The 19442-nt window shown below is 38.8% G+C and overlaps 1 protein-coding gene across 1 annotated transcript in view; it reads right to left on the reverse strand.

The window, feature by feature from the left end:
* Positions 1-5189: 5189 nt before the first annotated feature.
* UTRN (utrophin) overlaps positions 5190-19442 on the reverse strand; it is a 419780-nt gene continuing 405527 nt past the window's right edge. The window contains exons 72-75 of the mRNA XM_009282506.2: positions 13423-13531; positions 11863-11949; positions 9014-9036; positions 5190-7387 (exon numbers count right to left, since the gene is read on the reverse strand). Coding sequence (XP_009280781.1) covers positions 7379-7387; positions 9014-9036; positions 11863-11949; positions 13423-13531 — 228 coding nt within the window. The 3' untranslated portion in view covers positions 5190-7378. The remainder of the gene's footprint in view (positions 7388-9013; positions 9037-11862; positions 11950-13422; positions 13532-19442) is intronic.

Genomic DNA, 19442 nt, shown 5'->3' on the forward strand with positions numbered 1-19442 from the left:
GTGACTATTCCCTTTTATTTGGGGAGACTGGGGCTGGGGTGCTGTGTCCAGTTTTGGACACCTGGCTCAGCCTCTTGCCACAGACTAGGTAGCACAAGCTGCACTGTGAGAAACCAAATGACAGTTCAAAACCAAAAATAATTCTCTTTCACTAAAGCCATCATTAATTTTCCTTCCTCAGCAAGCAAGCAGACATTTTGGGGAGGAAAAAATGCAAGTGTAGGTAGCAAACAGATGGATACCATGATAGATCTTGTTTGTGTGCAAAGCCTGGCTCGTATTTCATAATAAAGTCAAACTGTTATTTTGATGTTTTACTGCCATTTCAACTAGTTTTACTTTTCAGCCTGCAAACTTCATCTTTACAGGAACTGGGATTTAGGGGACGAAATAACATTCTTATTCTGCTCATGTTTCAGCCACTCAGGTTTTCCATTTGTTCACATCTGTATTTTTATAGAAAATTGATAGGGGCTGTAATTACAGCCTGCTGAAAGCAAGTAGGTCAGAGCTACGCTTTCCATTCCAGAGGGGCTGCTGGGACTGGAGAGACAGAAATACATCTGGACAGTTTTTCTTCCTGTGTGTCGCAGCCATTCATTAGACTCCTCACAACTGCTCGCCAAAATACTTTCAGAGGTATTACACAAAATCAGCCAAAGCATCTGTGTTTAAAAGGTCCTTCCCTACTCGTCTGTCATACTTCTCTTGGCAAAAGATTTTTTCACGGCATTGTGCAAGATAGTGCATTGGCTCAGAGTTATGGTAACTGTCGAGGGAAAATTTCTTGGGGTGCACTGATGACAATTTCCTAACACGGGTGATCATGGAGCAGAGACCCTGCTGGACCTCCTACTCATAAAGGAAGAAAGGGTAGGGGATATGAAGGTGGGGGGCTGCTGTGACCATGAGATGGTGGAGCTCGGGATCCCAAGAGGATAGGAGAAAGGCAAAAAGCAGGATCGCATCCCTGGGCTTCAGGAGAGCAGACTTTGGCCTGTTCGTGGACCAGGAAGAATATAGAGATGCTGTCTGATTGTGCAGGGTTAGGGTTAGGAAAGCCAAAGCCTGATGAAAAATGACAAGAAGGACTTTGTCAAGTACATCAGTAGCAAAAGGCAGACTGGGGAAAACATGGGCCCACTGCTGAAGAGGACCCAGTGACAAAGAACACAGAAAAGTCTGAGGTACTGAACCCCTTCTTCATCTCAGTCTTTACCAGTAAGACTGCCCTTCAGGAAGCCCAGGCCCCTGAAACCACAAGGGAAGTGCTGTGGGAGCTGGTTGATGTCACTGCAAGGCCACTCTTGATTATCTTTGGAAGGTCATGGGAATCGGAGGAGGATCCCGAGGACTGGAAGAAAGTAAATGTCACTCCAGTCCTCAAGAAGGAGGATCTGGGTAACCTTTAACTTTCCCTCTTCTTGTTTGCATTCAAATCAGGGATGTGGATTATCAGTGGCAGTTACTATTGTATCTTCTGTCTGTTCTCTTATTTATTAATGCATGAAACTTCATTTGTGCATTAGGCAGCAGTCACACATGGCAAATACATACAGAGAAGCATAATGGTCCTGAATCGCTCATGATAAAAACAATCCTTCAACATGCAAAATGTCATCTCTAGTGAAGAAAAAAGAATGGTTTTGCTACCTGTTTTTACAGGGCCAGGGTTACGCTCTGACTGTTCTGGCTTACAGTTGTGTGAGCTCTTCACTGGACTTCCATTTCACCTGGGCTGGGTTTGAGAAAGGTTACTGGGTTTGATCAAATGCTTGCCTATTTCCACATAAAATTCAGGTGAATCATCAGTGGCTTTCATTGATGTGGCTTTTTTCCTAACTCCATTAAATCTAGCTTATGAGACTCTCAAATTGTTGGTAAGGGATGCTGGCCCTTCCTCTTTTTTTTTTTTTTTTTTTTCTCATTTTCAAAAGACTTTATATCATAGTCAAAGAGGTATCAGTTACTGTGGGGGCCAAAGGGACTCCATCGTGTGCAGATGAAGTGTTGCTGCAATGCTGCTATGTGGTTTTCAGATTTTTTTTTTTTTTTTAATAACAAGGTCACTTTTTCTAGCTGTAAAAATACCAAACTAAAAATTCCTTATATTCTCCATTGTTTTGTTTAATACCAAGGTGGGATCTATCCCCATAAATTAGATTTGTAAGCTGCAGACATCTTCCTTTGAGCTAGTTACCCTAGGCTCTCTTTCCATAGTCAGGAAATGAGTATTTCAGAACTAGTTATTATTAACTCTAATTAGTTATTAGAGGTCAGAAAACTAGACATTTTCAAAGTGCTTGTCTGACTATATAAAAAGAGTGACCAACACGAGCATCAATAGCTCATCTGTAAATACTATGTTTCAGAGACAACAATGAGATAGGACAGCGTCTATGTTTTGGGTTTGGCTTTTTTTTTTTCTGCGTATGCACTTATCTTTCAGACTGGCACCTAGGAATTCTATTCAGCTCTCCCGGTTTATCATTTTTAATACGCATACTAACATAGAGCAGTTTTCAATTTAAAAGACTGCTTTGTGTTGGCTGCAAGTTTGCCGCAGCACTGGGATGCCTGGGGAAATGAGCTAAATCAGCCCACTCCCGCCAGCTCCTCTACTGGTGTCTGAGAGAGGGGTGCTTAGAAAAGCAGTTGATGAAAACACAACCTTCCCCTTCCGAAGGCAGCTGCATGCAGGTGTTCTCAAATGCATAGATTTAAGTTGCAGAGGGTGTAATTTTTGCTGGCGCATCGTGAAAATTTAAGTGGCACTAAGGACAGAAGATTGGCTCACATGTCTTTGGGAGCCTAGGAAGATTTCACCTTTGCTGGCCACAGGAACAACGTTTCGTGAGGAACATAGCATATAGCTGATGATTACTGAGAGCTTTTTTGCTTGTAAGGTGGAACAGAGCTCTTCCTCCTCAATTTTTTTTTTTTTTCCCTACTAAAAGGTGTTTTTTTTTTTTCATACCCCACTGTTGTTAATTTACACCGTGGCTGGATTTGTAAGACTGGTTTTGTTGCTGTTGTTGTGGGAACAGAATTCTCAGCCATATGGCACGACGTCTTCATTTCTGCGTGACAGCAGGCAGGACCCGTTATTCAGTTTTGCGGTGGTGCGAATGTTTACCTTCAGGAAGGTCTTTCTTAGGGCAACTCCGTACTAAAGTAGAGAACAAAAAATACACGTAATGAGTAAACTCTCTCCAAAGGGCAATTTGTACTGTAAATGTTTAAAAGAGTATTTTGGTCTTTTGCATAAATCCAAAGCTTGCCCATTACAGTAAAACATTTTTAATTTGGCTGAATTCAGCTTTTTTTTTCCTTCTCATTTTTGAACTGTAGAAATAACAGAAGAGAGAGAACAGAACCGCTGACCCAGGACACTCAGGTGATAGGAGTTACGTGCATACTGACAGTTTGTGTCTGGGTCCAGTATCTCTGATCTAGTGGGGCTGGTGTCTCGTAATTTAACTATCATCTCATATATTGAGATTTGAACATCTGAAGAGCCTTGTCTCTGTCCAAAAAGAAATAGCAGCACCAGCACCACCACCCAAGAAGAGCTGTTTCATTATAGAAGTTCCCCTGACGATGAAGCTCCAATAGTAGAGGAACTTCTGCGCTCCGATTTTAATTAGATGCATCAATCTTGCATCTTCTCTGAGAAAATGAACTGATCTGATAGTAATGTTTCAGCTCAAGGGTGTTTTGTAATAAAAATTTGAACAAATATGCTATCAACCACCTCATCCATTCTGGGCTGCGCGGGAGGGTGTCTCTCCTGATGAGATGGATAGGCATGCATTTTGGACTGAGAGCTTGTTGGTGCAGGAATGTAATTCTCCTGAAAAGTATCATGTCAGCTTTATTTTGCCTGACAAAATAACAGCAGAAGAGCCTGGTTAGTGCTCAGAGGAGGAGGTTGTGCAGAGAGGTGAGGGAGTGCTTACCACTGCATGGCTCATTGTGCCCTGCCGCTGGCCTTCCCCAAGCCCCTCAAGAAAAGCCCCACACAAGCTGGTGAGAAGTGGGTGCTGCGCTGTTCCCCCCAAGAGCCAGGACCTTCACGGCACAGTACTGAAGCATGATTTGAAGCTGAGAGTACCTTCCTCGCACACGGCAGCGTTACCGAGCTCTGGCACCTGCCACCTTAGCGATCAGGGTACAGAGGGTGCAAGTTGTAGATTTCAGCACTTTGATAAATTGTTCTCAGTGTCAGGCCCTGGTACTGATCCACAGCCCGCTTCTGCTGCCTTCAACTCTACAAACATATAATTAAAAGGTGTACTTTTTTTAAAGAAAGATTTTATGGTTTAACAGATTCTTTAATCTACCAGTCTCCTCCTCTTTGACACATTTATTGTTCTAAATGCAGAACTTAATTCGACTCAATATATTGCTATTTCTATAATTAAATTCCTTGTTAACTGCTGAATCACCGAAATGCCACATAAAAAAAAGATTTTTCCTTACAACTTATTTGTTAAGCACCCTTTTACAAATTGAGGGAAAATGCCATTACTTTGACGCTTACATTTTACGTGTGTTAGAGTTTGAAGAAAAATAATATTTTAATAAATACTAAGCATGAAAACAGTGCCACCTATTACTATAAGGAAACAGAATTCTTAGCGTTGTGGATTTTTTCCCTCCTTTAAGCACAGTAGTTCTAACGCAATCATTAACGCAATTTGCATTAGCTTAATGCAAATACCTAAAATCAGCACAAAGTACGTATTTCCTGCCCAAATACCTAATGCTGTGTTTCAGCTGAGCATGTTGACTGAATGCCATCAAAGCTTGAAGACTAATTTACAGTTCTAATATTTGACAGGGCTTCATGCATTATTGCTGTTTTGTAATATATATATATAGCATTTTTTAAATAAAAGCAGTCTGCTTCTCAGTGATCAAATTTAACATCTGTCATGAAACTGAGGAGGATTCCAGACTAAATCACTAAAGATGGAAAACTGGAGAAAATATGCACAGATTTATAAGGAGAAAACACTGCTTAATCTCATTTATATAAATGCAGATCACACTCCAAAAATGCTAGCACATAGAAATGGACTATCACAGCACTCCTGTTTAAAATAAATCTTCTTCAGAATGAATTTTTCAGCACTTAGCCATCCTTGAAGACCACAAAACTTGAAAGAACTCCATACTTTTTCTCACGTTACTGCAATATATTCATTTTATTTATTATTGTCTCAGAGGAAGAATGGTACAATGTAGTGTTTGAAGTAGCATTTACTTGGCAGCAGAGGACAAAGGATGCATACAAACACAGGCAGAAAAACAACTTTATACATAACCTCATATTCAGAACAAAAATAAAAGCCACCAAATTCACTACTGAGAATTTTTACTTATATAGGGGGGTATTTTTAAGGATTCTTTGCCTAGAGAATGATGTAGCTTGATAAAAGCAAAGTACTTTGCAGAGAACAGAATATAAAGCTATTTCCAATACTACTCATGAAGATAGGTCTGAGGTAGAAAGGTGGTCATGGCTTTCCTCTTCTGTAAAATGTGGGGTTTTTTCTTCTCAAAATAACTACGCTACTATTTTTAATAGATGAAGCATTTATAGGAGGCAGCATCTTCTCTTCCCACCTTGACAATTTTGCTCCACTCACTCAGGAGTAATACTTAGCATTTATGTAGAGCTTTTCAGACACTAACTAAGCAAGCCCTACAACACCTTTGAGAGGTAAGTACTATCATCCCCATTTTACAGATGGGAAAACAGAGGCAGAGTGGTTAAATAATTTGCCAAAGGGTTCAGAAAGAACTGGCACTGGAGCCAACGCTAGAACGTGGTCAATGCTGTGCCCAAACCGCTCCTCGAGCAGCAGCAGTCCAGGAGCAAATACTGTGGGTGCAGGACAATCTAATTGGCACCACTTCACAGAAACACTAGAAATGCCTGACCTGCTGTCTTAATGTCCTCTAGCATTTTTCGGTAGCAGTAGAGAATTTACAACTCTTCCAATACCATTTTGAGATTTTTTTTTTTTTTCCTTCAGTAATAATTAAGAAAACACAGTTTAGTTTTTCTCCACTATACGTGAAATATATTGCATGCAGTTTTACCAAGTAAAGGTATGTCCTGAAATTAAAGCAAGTGTCCATGCAGCATTGTAAACTCCGTGAAGGCATTAAAATCTCTTATGATAATTTTAAAACTAGAGATCAGCTGATCAGTGACATAACTTTCCCGTAATTATCCCTACTTGAAGTACATAAATACATGATTTCAAAGATAAAGATGAGTTGCAAGATTACAATGCCAAATGATAATATCTAAGTGCATTGCAGTTTTGAAGAAAATGTTCCATTGCTAATAGTATTGGAAAGGGCTTTCTAATTGTCTCTTCATTTCCAAGAGGCAGACAAAAGGCTGGTGTGTTTGTTTTAGATCATCAGAAGGGGATCTCACGGAAATGAGCTTTACTTCACAGACTGTAAATTCCAAAACTTGAAGCAAGTTTGGCACAGCAGGGAACAGCAAAGCTTTTGTCTCTGAACAAAGTTGGGAAAGATTACGCTAACATAGACCTTACTAAAAACAACTTAAGCTATCATCTAAGTCCTCTTTTTAGCTATCTCCTGATTCAAAATAAAGTAAGGCTTAAAAAAATAATCCTCCGAATGGAGTGTGTTGGCTGGAAATAACTAAAAGAAAGTTAAAAATACCATCTTGGTGCATGAGGATGATGACTATGACTTGAAATAAGAGTTTACCTCGTTTAATGGAGTTAGTTAAAATACTGTAGCTTGCACCCAACGGTAATTTTTGTTAACCAGTAACAATAATGCAGATTATGGGAACTCATATGCCAATCCTGAAAACAAATCAAGGGTAATCTGAAATCTGTGTGGTCAGATGGTTAGCATATAAATAATCAGTACAGAATATTAAACGTGTGAGAATATAACTAAGGGTATTTTACAATGTAAAAGCAAAGAGGTGAAAGGAATGTATAAATGTAACATTTTGCTCCAAACTCCTTACGCGGTTCTCTTTACGATTATCAAAAAGAACGTATATAAAGCCCCTGCCCCTTTTCCCGCGGCTGTATATTTATACAAATCAGTGACAAATACTCCACTGCTCATTAATTTACAGTTGCATAGAAAGGGAAGAAGAAGAAGAAAAAAACCCAATACTATAAAAACAACATCCTCGTCTTTGGGTATTCAGTGTTTTACTATTTCAAGTAGAACACGCAGACAGAGCAAACGGCATGTTCCAGGGTCCCATGCAGCCTTCTGATGAAATGGAACTCGCGACTGGTGGTTTGTAGAAGAGGGCTGTACTGCACATCAGGAAGCACTGGTCGATGTCCAAATGAACACTTCACATTGCCTGTCATGATGAGAAATAACCACGTCAGTACCACATTAACACGCACAGAAAGCTCTAAATACTCTAGGCTCGGTTCAGTTAAGGACGTGGATGTTATCTTACAAAACCCCTGTATTTTAAAAATGTAGATGTATTGGCCCAAGACTCAGCAATTCACTGAGGCATGTAGTTAAGAGAGACCTAATTTTACTATACTGCAGTGTTTAAAATTCTTGTTGAGTAAGGCCCAGAGGATGTTAGTCTACAGAGCACTAAATATAACTGTAGACTCTCCATGTTCTGCACCCATAGAAAAAACATTTAGGCAAACCACTGCCCTATCTGAAGCCTAAGTAGTAAAAATAGAGAGTATACAGAGTCTGGATTTGGACTCGGCCCCTTCAACTGTGATGCTTATTTCCAGGCTCCTGTTTCAGGATTCTGTTCCTGAACAGACAAACGTGCCTTCTCTAATGGTTCTGGAAGGGTGGATTTGCAGTGAGACCATTTGGGAATCATCCTGTATGTAAAAGAAATCAAATGCTTTTTCAGGAAGATTAGTATTATTCACTGATAACACTGAAAGCTATCTCTGTGCCTGCTTAGAGGAAGGATTTCTGAAAAATGCTAGTTTAATTCACTAATTTAACTTACCAAGAGACTGAAAAACAAAGTTTGAGTTAACTGAGCGCAGGGCATGATTCATCCCATTCTCTTTAGAAATTCCTGTTTGGGAGGGCAATCCTACTATCCCAGATACTGCAATCCAAGAAAGTGTTTGCAGAGCAGTATTTCTGAATTTTTAGACATTCAGTTTGGGGAGGTCTGACCTTGCAAACTGTGGATTACTGGACAAGGTGAAGCAATTTGGGGGAGTAAATAGACTCATTCCCTACCACTTCATTCCTCTGAAATCTCACACAGCAATTTGTGGTAGTCCGTAAAACTTATTTAACAATGAAACTTTCAAAGAACTCTGCAATGACACAAGATTATGTAGTTCCTTATTTGTCATACGTGGGCTCTAATATCAACCTAAACCTATAGCAAGTGTTTTTCCTATTTCTGTTACTTAGAAACTTAACTGATCATTCACACCAGTTAGATTTTCAAGAACAAGTACCTAAATACCAGATGGTTTCCCACATTTTTGTCAACTCTGAAAGTAGCCAAATTTCTGCTTTGGGTTTGTAAAGTGGTTGCCTACTGGGAGAAGGCAGCTTAATCTAATGCCTAAGATGCTGTGTGGCTCTTGACCTTTGTGCCCTGGCGCCCATAGCTCCTGGAACTGCAGCGGTGGGCACCAGGGCACAAGGAGTATGGATGTCTTTGCAAGAACCAGCTTTGGTCTTGCAGAGCTGATGCTGGCTTGAAACTAATTGGCCCTGATAGATTTGAGCTGATTCCACCTGGTCAGCATCCCAGAACTGCACACCATAGTATCTTTGGTAATGCCTCAACTAGCAGGAATTTTCTATTAACTGGCATATTCCAGAATCTAGCCTTCCTGTTACATCCGTCTAGCTTCCAAATAGACCTCTAGGGAAAAATACAGACCACCCCCCCGCCACTTGGCTTTAATGGAACTTTTCCACTTGCTTTACTTTGCTTCCAATGAATATGCAAGTATGTAAGCATGTCTCATACCTGTGGCCTGCCAGTGAAACTTGCTGCAAATAGAAAAAACAAAAGAAAGTTAGACATTTACATGGTTCTGCATCTTGGCTGTTTAAAAACAAAACCAGCGTCAGGAAAATAAGTACTATAGGAGAACAGAAAGACTCCTATCTTAAAAAAATAAACATTTAACTAGAAGTGTGTTGTAATGGTCTATACATAACTTTCATCACAAATTTACTTTACTTGTAACAAATTTATAGCATTATGAATATATAGATGATATGAATTGTTCCTTTTTCACCACTTGCGACCATATAGATCTACGAGTGCTGTATTAGAATACTATCTGTTCAAAATGCTCTGTTCTGGAACTCACTCGGATGCAAAGGCAAGAATTCTGCCCAATATTGCACACCTGCCTAGTTCTGAGGACCAACCTCATAAACAAGGAAGGAAAAGAGGCATTATATCCATTATCAAAGGATCTGGGGACAAAAAAAAAAAAACACATTAAGAACAGTGCTGGCCTTACTATATGAATAATTGCTTCATAAGGGATATTTGGAGTAAGTAGAAATACTGATTTCAAGATTAATTATAACCTGAAACTCATAAAAACAAATATAGCAAATAAGAAGACTGGCTTTATTTTACAGTCAAGATGGGATAAAAATAATCTACGTAAGGCTCAGATGCTAGTAACTGTCCTTAATGAAAGCTGCGGCCAAGGTAGGAGAGACCAGTAGTGATGAGGTGGTGAAAAAATAGCTTTTGTTTGTTTTACATGGACACGATACACTGAACATGAGGACTGTTCTAATAAAACTTAGCTTGGGTATAATTAGAAAAGGGTAACGATATTATTTTTTAAGGTTAGGAATACAGTGATGCTCTTAAAACAGATTGCCTAGGGAGTCCGTGGAGTCTGCGTCATTGGAAGTCTTACAGAAGAGGTTAGACAATTGTCCGTCCAGAAAGACAGATCCATCTCAAATGGCCACAGGGAAAGATGGTGGACTAGATGGTCTGTCATGGTCTTCCTTAGCAAAACTCAGAGTTTAATGCACTCTGTTGGGAAGGCCAGACTAATAATCCTCATTCCAGGCTTCTAAAACAGTATATGAATCTTACATGGTTAAAAAAATATGCTCCTAGTAAATCTCCCAAGTAAGAGATATTATAGAATGACTGAAGAAGAGCAAACATAACTAGTACCGACTAATTGGGGCATGCTGGTTTGATTTCTGCAGCAGCATGTCAAAGGGAAAAGTCACGTGAAATTTGGAACTATGACTTCCTTTAATCTTAAATGCTCAGAAACACTTCACAATATGAAAGGATGTGGGGCCATTGTTTTCACTTGCAGTCCCCTCCTGCCTCATTCGGGATGTTGTTTATGGATATTAGAATTTTTTTTCCCCATGTTTCCTGGTAGCAGAAAGTAGACCTCATTATCAAGCTTGCCCTGACAGGAATGCAAGGGAGTATTTCTGCTAATTTGCTGTAAATTCATTTGGGCCAAATGTCCAGTAGCTGCTATACTGCTTATACATGCAAGACAGGAATTTGCAAAAACAAGAATTGATACTTGACTTGCATTTTCTACTGATTTGTATACGTGCACACCCTTGAGTTGTGCTGAGTAGCTCCACTAGCTGTTGACTTCAAGAAGAGATGCTCCTTAGAATCGAATCCTTAATTTGCAAAGCGATGGGCTCTGAACTATTGAACTCATTGAAAATCTCAAAGGACAGCTGAAACAAAACCTTTTTTGCTAGATCCTAATTTGCTTTCTCAAAATGTGCAAAGTGCATCTTCTGTGATGCAGTTCTTCACAGCCAAGCAATGTACGTACAAGAGATAAAAGGGGTATTTTAACAGGGTTCACCGAGTTTACAAAATAGAACAGAATAGAGTTCAATCATGATGTTTCCAAAAGGACTGGGCATAAACACCCTCCCTCTCACTTGTGCCTTTTAAAACTGACCATGATTATTACCTTTCATTTGAAAGAACTGTTGAAAGTTTAAGAATATATCAAAGTTTTCACTACTGTTTTTCTAAGGCAAGAGAGCTGAAAGTGAAGACATATATGTATGCACATATTTAAAAAAAACCCAAAATACACGAGTAACAAAGTTGCCACTTCACCTCCCCTGCCAAAACCAACACTCTGTGTGAAATACTGCTGGAACAAGAGAGAGAGCTCCTCACTCTTGTAAGTGGAGTGACACTCTGGAAGGAACAGGATCAGTGGAGAGGTATGTCAGCTGATATAAGTCAATGCATAGGAAACTAATTGGTTTTCCTTTTGATCTCTCTTTAATAGACACTGAATAAAATATCAACTTTCAATGCATTTAAGCAGGGAAAGGTGTTATGTGCTGTGTTAACAGTTATTTCCTCTGGTCAATTAGTTTAATAACTAGTTCAATAATTAGTTCAGGCAGTCAGGATTGGGCTATGGTCCCTCCTGTTGCCCAAGGCCTTTTTTCCAAGTTTTATTAGAGAAACGGCATTCAGAATTTCTGAATCTACATTCACTTAAGTTCTACATAAGGTTTGTATCAGCAGCTAACGGGATTCTAGGTCTCTTTTCCCTTATGTGGGCACAGCTGAAAATTCCATATGGAGCTATAGGCTTTTCTTATAGTGAATCACTTCCACTTAAAACATGAGAACATTTGTATATTTACCTTCACAAATAGTGTCTACTGAGGAACTTTAAAGAACAGAATTACGTATCTTGCATATCTTGACAAGAAATCTCAGAGAGAAGATTTTTTTCCTAGTCAATACCACAAGAATGACTTTTTTCTTCAAAAGACGGCCTCAAATTCAATACTATTCTCAGAGACATATTTTGTTACACTTACAGCAGCAAGCTGGAAACGTGCTGTTGATTTGCTCCATAACATCTGTTAGATCTGTGTTGGTATCACGAGGTGGAACTAACAAGTCATCTGCAAATATGACAACAAAAAAGAGCAATGAATTTAGTAACGAGAGGAGAAGGAAAAAAAAAAAGACAACAACATTCTGAAAGGCATTCTCATCCAACCTTCTAGTTAAATACTCCTTTATATTTCAAGGGAAACCACTACCTGAAGTCCCTGTAACTCAATGTGCAGGAACTGTCATTGATAACTGCCAGCCTTGGGAGAGGAGTTGAAAGTTACATTATTGATTTGCAGCAGAACTCATTTCTCTTTTATTAAAACTTAACCATTGCACCCAAGATTTAACTAGAAGAAATTGCCAAGAAGGAGCAGTATATAAGAATTTACGGTTAAAATAAATAAAATTTTACAAGTTGAGGGAATTGTACTCAGTAGGCGCTCAATTAAAATTCTTTTCCATTTTCAGATTATTTGTCATGTAACTTTCAGAGCGAATACACCATCCTTATTCTGAAAAAAAACCCCATTTATTTTTTAGATGGTCTTTATTCAATATGCACCAGCAATTTCACTAGTGTTAAAATCCTCCTTGCCATTTTTAAAAAAATTGCTGCTTAAAATTAGCCAAGGGAATTGTTAGGGAATACAACTGGCTGTACTCCTGGCAGTGTTATTAGACAGCATCTCTCATAAATCTACCATTGCATTAAATCAGACTTGAAGAAGTTCCATGTTTTTCCAGATAAATTAAAATAAAAACACTTGTCAATGCTGAATGAAAACTTCTCAGCACGCAAGAGAATATTTTTCCTGTTTTCCACAGAAATAAAATCATTTTTTAATCTATACAGAAAGCAAATTGCACTTAAGATAATTTGAGAAAAATCTTTTCTTTTTTCCCCTAATTTTGAGCTTTCAATGGTCTGTAGTTATTTCTGCTAATTCCCAGTGGAATGAGTTCTGATATTGGAGAATTTAAAATAATCTTTCAAGAGAGAAAACCCCTCATGTGCAGGGGCTGTACACTTAAATACTCAGTAATTCCTAAAGATGTGAAGTCTTTGAGGGGTGGGGTCATCAAAATACCAGGATAAGCAGAGGATACACAGGAATTTTTAAAGCAGCCATCAGGAAGCTTCAATTACATGTTCTGAACATTTGTTCCTTTATCTGACAGATTACTTGGGTGCATGCATCTGCTGTAGGACAAACAGCTGTTGGCCATTTCAGTCCAATGAAATCTGGTTCCCCCTTCAATGAGGATGGATTTGCCCAGTGAATTCACTTGCTCAGAATGGATGGAACCAAAGAGTCTATTGACAGAAATCCATAATTCAGACACATGGATTCTTGTGATACCGCAGCTGTTTGCAAGTGTGGGGAAGCAACAGCTCCAGCTGCAGTAAGTCTTGTTCTCAGTAGCATCACAAAGATCAGTTCCTTTTTATTTATAAATCTTTTCAGAAAGATGTCAACAAACCTATTCAGTAGTTACCTATAGACCCACGCAGCACATTATCTGGTCAAAACACTTACCTGTCTGATGAAACTGTGAGCCTGTCTCTTGCTCGAGTGGGTAGCCGAGGGCGGAGTGCTGGGGCGAAGCACAGGGGGAGGCGCCATTAAGCTGGGAGTCTGACTCAGGCTACATTAAAGACAATAATACCCACATTTAGATAAATTGTATCTACAGAATTTAAGTGTGGGCTTGTATGCACGCTCCTTTTCTTTTTTTTGTGCTCTTTCTTGTTTGTTCTCCCAACTATTGACAGTTGGCTTAGGACTATACAACCGTTAGGGGGGAAAAAAGCAAACCAACAACCTGTTAAAAGAAAATTTAGACTTAAGTGTAATTCTTATGAGACTCCAGTTGATGGTCTTTTTAAAACCAATGTTCTGTTGCGAGCACGAACCATAGAAACACAATGTTACGTACAACCCAAACAGCCTGCCGAGGCTCTCAGTCCAGCTACTCAGAAAGACTACACAATGGTACTATCAGGGTTGTATATATACGTATGGATATATACATACACATGCACAGAGGACATTCAGCTAAGGTCCCCTAAGAAGTTTTACTAGGATGACTGATCATGCTTAGAAACAACTGTTCAATCACGAACAGTTTTGCAAAACTCCTTCACAATCAAGCCAAGTGAAGACACAAGATTCAAGAGAACTTTGTTAAATCTAAAAAGTGGTAGCTAGCCATCACTCCTGCTGATGCTGCTTCTCAATAATGTGGAGGACACCAAATTTGCAGGAAAACTATGTACTACGTAATCTCCAGAAAATTATGAGAAGGAACCCATACGCTTTGAAAACCATGTTGTTGGCAAGCCTTTCTGGACTCTTAAATTCACCTGAAGAATCAAACACATAAGTTCTATATTACTTTTAGTTGTAACCATGTATGTGCTTGAGATTATGTATAAGTATACATATATGGACACAAAATAAGAAAAGACCGTAAGACTTCTTCACTATAACAACTCAGAAATATAGGAAGGGATCTGATTCAGGCTTTTTTTTTTTTTCCTCTTTTCCTTCTTACTTGTAAGAAATCCTTTGAGGAAGAGAGTAGTAATACAGTATTTGAGCTCCAGAAGTGATTGTTCTGAAAAAACAGAAGCACGTGAAACAGAATTTACATCTGAGGCAGTTATAGAATCTTAGCTGAAATGGTTGCCCCTATCATTTATCATTTTGATTGCAAATCATCAAATTACTTCCAAATAGCTTAAAGAGCAAATTATTTAAGTAAATCTGTCAAAAGCAGATACAGAAGTAATAAAAAAATATAATTACTTTTAAGATCTTTTTGAAACTGAGACTGAACAAGTACCTAACAGCTATGAGACTCAATGCAAAGAGGCAATATACAGAACGGCAGTTAATTTGTGGACAAGTTTGCTCCTTTGCAGCTCACAGCCTTAAGTGCGACATTCAATTTTTTGAGACAACTTCCAGTTTAAAAAAAAAAAAAAATCTTCAACAAAACTGAAGATCGTTGAACAATGGAAGATACTTTTTCTTCCATACACAGGGGTGAGAAATAGAAGGAAACGTTTCCTTGAGCACTCAGCAAATCTTTTTTTCTCCTCCAAATCTCATCTCTCTCTCAGCACAATACCAACCTCCAGCTTTGAGTAAAAGAATACATCAAGAAATATCGCTCTGCATATAGAAGACAAAGAAAAATTGAAATATTTTCAAGCCAGCCAAGGATCTTACCATCAAGACACTCCTATGAACAGTGAATGCCTATCAAATAGTTAAGTAATTTGCTGTTCAGTATCAGGCTTCAACCCAGCTACAGGGTCTAGATAGAAAGAGTGTGGTGATTTTAAATAGGCCAAGCCTTGGGTAACTAATTCCAGGTAATTCTGTATAGCCAGGAACCTCTGTTCAAGAAGAGGTTAGAGCTACAATGTTAAAGAGATGAAGCAAACTTTCCAAGGGTTAAGAGTTACTTCAGTACAGAACAACAAGGCTAACTCCAGCAGCAGAGTGGCTGCTTGCCTACTCCACAAACAGATGGACAGAGAGAATTTGAATCATCCAAAATGCAAACTTGCATCTGGACTGGATCTCTGTCCCCCATCAAGCAGTAACTGTGGACAAATGGTGCAGAGATGACTGAGGAAGGAAGTTTGGTGCTGGACTTGATACAAACCTGCAGTACAGCAACACATAGGCTAGATCAAGGATAATGAGGCGCTGTAAAGTCAAGATTAATTAGGATAGAAAGGAGATGCCTACATACTTAAATGATGAGTTAGTAGTGAAGGTTATTTAGTACCACTTAGGAGTGCTACTGCAAATGACAAAAGATCCCTGCAGAGCACGAGCACTCTAACAGTGGATAAACTGAGAGCAAACAAAACATACTTGGAATACTTTACGTTGATGTAACATATATTGCTGCAGCAGTCAGAATTAAATATTGCAGTCGGATTTAAAAAAAAAAACCACAAAACAAACCAAAAACCACATCCCCTTGTAATCAGAGGACAGTGAATGAAAATGACCTCATTTTCATTTAAATATACTCATAAATGTTACACTACATAGTTCCAGTGACTGCAATAACAAGAAAAGCCAAAACAAACCAAAACCCTCTTCTTCCAAAACCAGGACAATACAGTTAAGCAAATGAAAAGTGGGGTTTGGAGCAGAAAGGGAAGGGTTCTGGTAGTGGCATAAATGCCGTAATACAATAATCAGCTATTGAAAAATGTTAAATGCAAAATAGTTGAGGATATAGCTGCATGTATTTACATGATTTAACAGTTTTACTGGGAGAGAACCTGAGAAAAAAATGTAGAAAATCATGTTCTACTTGACCCTAGTTGTGTAACATCTACAAAATCTGATCACTTCCATCATCAACCCCCTTCAGGCATCATGAAGTTCATGCTGCCTTATTCAAAACAACCCAGCAGACAACCCTTAAGCCAGAAACCATAAGAAAATAGCCCTAGATGTTACTATATGCCTGCTTCTTCTTCCTGAACAAATAAAAGCAGAGAGATTGAGCACGCCTCTATGGGGATGAGGGGGAAGTTTCCAACTCCAGTTTCTGGGAGTTTTCAAACTTCTTTTATTGCAAAATCAAATAAAGATACAAAGGGGCAGATAAATTCTTCTCCAGAAAACTCTGAAATTGAGGGATTTTTTCTGTATTACAGCAGTTTTTAAAGCATTTCACGGGAGATACTTATTTTAACCAATTTTGATCCACAGTGCCTTATTTCAGCATGCCTCCTGCTGGTGTCTTTCCCAAAGAATAGCCTGAAGTGTTTTGTGGCTTAATGGATAGATAAAACATACCTGTTCTTCCCTTGACTTTTGTCTTCTGTTGCTTTTGGTAAAAAACAAAACAAAAAGCTCCCCCCCGCCCAAATCACAGAGAGCACCTCAAAAAGTCCAATTCCCTTTCCACATCCATTACAAATGTTTCTTCTTGTTCCAGACTTGTTCTCCCAGTTTCTTCTTGTTCCAGACCTATTCTCCCAGCCACAAAAGAAACAAAGTCTCCTCTTTTGATAAAACTCCTCTGCTTTCAGTTGGAGGGGGAGCTGCAGTCCATATTTGCTCTTAGAGTCTGATGATGTAGCCATTGACAGATGATTTTAGCTCCCATTAACTTCAATATCAAATCCAATATGAAACCTCTATTCAGTAGCTCAGACAAGCAGAGAAAAAGCCAAACAGACTTTAAATGCCCTTCATAACAGGCCTTACTTCTACTTTGCACATGCAGTATCTAAAAGGGCTTAAGAAAGGTGAAAATGGATTCTTTATTTTTCCTCTATATGATTAACATGTTGGTATCAAAGTTGTCACAGGCCAGTTCTGTTTCACCTTCCTCTTTGGCACTATAATCAATCAGGCAGACAAAAATGACAACATCGGGTGACAGCCACCAATCCTTTGGGCTTGCTAAAATAAAAATAGTATGGTAACCTCAGAATTGTGACCTGAAGTAGACAAATGTGCAGTGAGGATGCATGCATATTTCTGCTAAAGGTGCTCCTAAAGAATGTCTTAGAATGCTCTCATTTAGATTAAACAGTTACTACAGGAAAGTTTCTAAGTTTCATTCTCTACCCAAACATCTGTATGTAGATACACTCACTCCATATCTTTTAGAGAAAATCATTGGCAAGTTACCAACCCAAACAACAGTCAGGAGGCTGAGTAGAGAAGAGAAATGGAGATACTTGCTGTTGACAGAAGAGAGAAAGAGATGGCATGAAATGCCAGTCACAGCAAAGAAATTGCTGTAAAATAGTTGTGTCCTTTAATACCAGAAATTATTATTACAGGAATTACAGAGTTGTTATATATTTTGACATTGGGACTTATGAGAATCTTCCACCCAAATCATCCATCTCATTAATGAGAAAAGGTATTCCTTATATCCACTAAGAATAATTGGGACAGCCAACAAAAGCAAGAGAAACAAATGTACTTAGATCCTCAGCTGGCTTCTGATAAAGTCCTTCCTCAAGCAGTGAAAGAGGTAAAGACTTTCATAGACTGTGAATGGCCTAGGTGACAGAAAAACAAACATGCTGAAGGATGGTCATTTTTTCAGAAAGTTAAGGGGGCAGTAATGGGATTCAGTGCTGCTTCATAATTGTATTAATGTCAAAATAAAGAACTTCCAAAGAACATATACTAATAATATGAATGATTTACAATTTCTAAATCCCCTTCAGGGGAGTAGCTTCAGCGTCTTTGGAGACAGCCTGCAAAAAAACTGCTTAGTGGCAGGTCAAAAAAACTCCCGCTAAATAAAGTAAGGTTGCATATAGAAGGGCATATTGAAAAGTCACCCATATACTATAAAAGCAATAATGCAGACCTTCTCATATAATTGACTTTATACCAGCCCCTCCATTAAAAGACAGAGGAGAAACAGGAACAGGTTTGGGAATGGAACAGGTTTGGAACAATCAGAAGCGCGGCATAACTCCCACAGAACGGGGAGATTTCGGACAGGAAGCAAAAGAGCAACAGTATATAAATGAGGTGTAAATGATCAGAAATATTGAAAAAAGTCAACTCTTCTACCTTACCCTATCAGAAACCACAAGTTGCAGACTGCCCAGAAAATTCCAAAGGCGGAGCTGATAAGAAGAAACTACTGCCCCTCCCCCCCAGCCACTTTATCACAACACACATGTATACCCTAAAGGTCTTACTAAGAATGTTATAAGGATACTGAAAAGATTAAAAAATTGTAAGATTATCCACAGCTATATTAGAAAAAAAAGAAAGTTTTAAAGGGTGAACATGTTCCTGCTTTAAGCACTAAGCTGAAAGTGACTGTGGGTTTGGCAGAACTTCTGTGTTTCTGTTCTACAGCTGTTTCTTTGCAGATTTTAAACCCTTCTCTGAAACATAGTATTGGCCACAGTTCTCAAGATACTTCATGAATGACTGTTAACAGTTGCATCAGTTATCTTCCCTGTTAAATATTTAAGCTACTCAAATACTGATTAAAGATGCTAAAATGACAGTAACAACAACAAAAATACTCTGCTAGAGGGGTAGGGAAGCCATTGGAACAGATGCATCTTATTGCTATTCAGCCAAAACTGCCCAGAAAAATGACAAAGTCAGCCAGTGAAACAAACAAACAAAAAATAATCTTTATCACTGTGATGAGAGTATCATCTACAGCAGGAACTTATGCCATTTTGATACCTGGTTTATGTGGTCTCTTTCTTGGCTTAGTTAAATCCTCTACTACGTACAGCCAGTCACCTGACTCATGGAAGGCAGGAATCGTTTGCCTTACTGGACTCTGACCCAAATGTAACGATTAGTTAGGAGGAAACACATGATACAGTACAAACTAACATCTCTAACAACACCTTGTAGTTGTTGCTGCTATTATTTTTATAATCCAGATGTGCATTTGGGAGACAGTCCTGAAGGGCAAAGGGTCATGCAGAGGAAATGAGAAAGGCAAAAGCCCAGCTAGAACGCAATCTGGCCGCTGTCGTTAGAGACAACAAAAAAAGTTTTTACAAATATATTAA

This window comes from Aptenodytes forsteri, unplaced genomic scaffold (assembly GCF_000699145.1).
Source record: "Aptenodytes forsteri isolate BGI_AS27 unplaced genomic scaffold, ASM69914v1 Scaffold357, whole genome shotgun sequence".
NCBI classification, from domain to species: Eukaryota; Metazoa; Chordata; class Aves; order Sphenisciformes; family Spheniscidae; genus Aptenodytes; species Aptenodytes forsteri.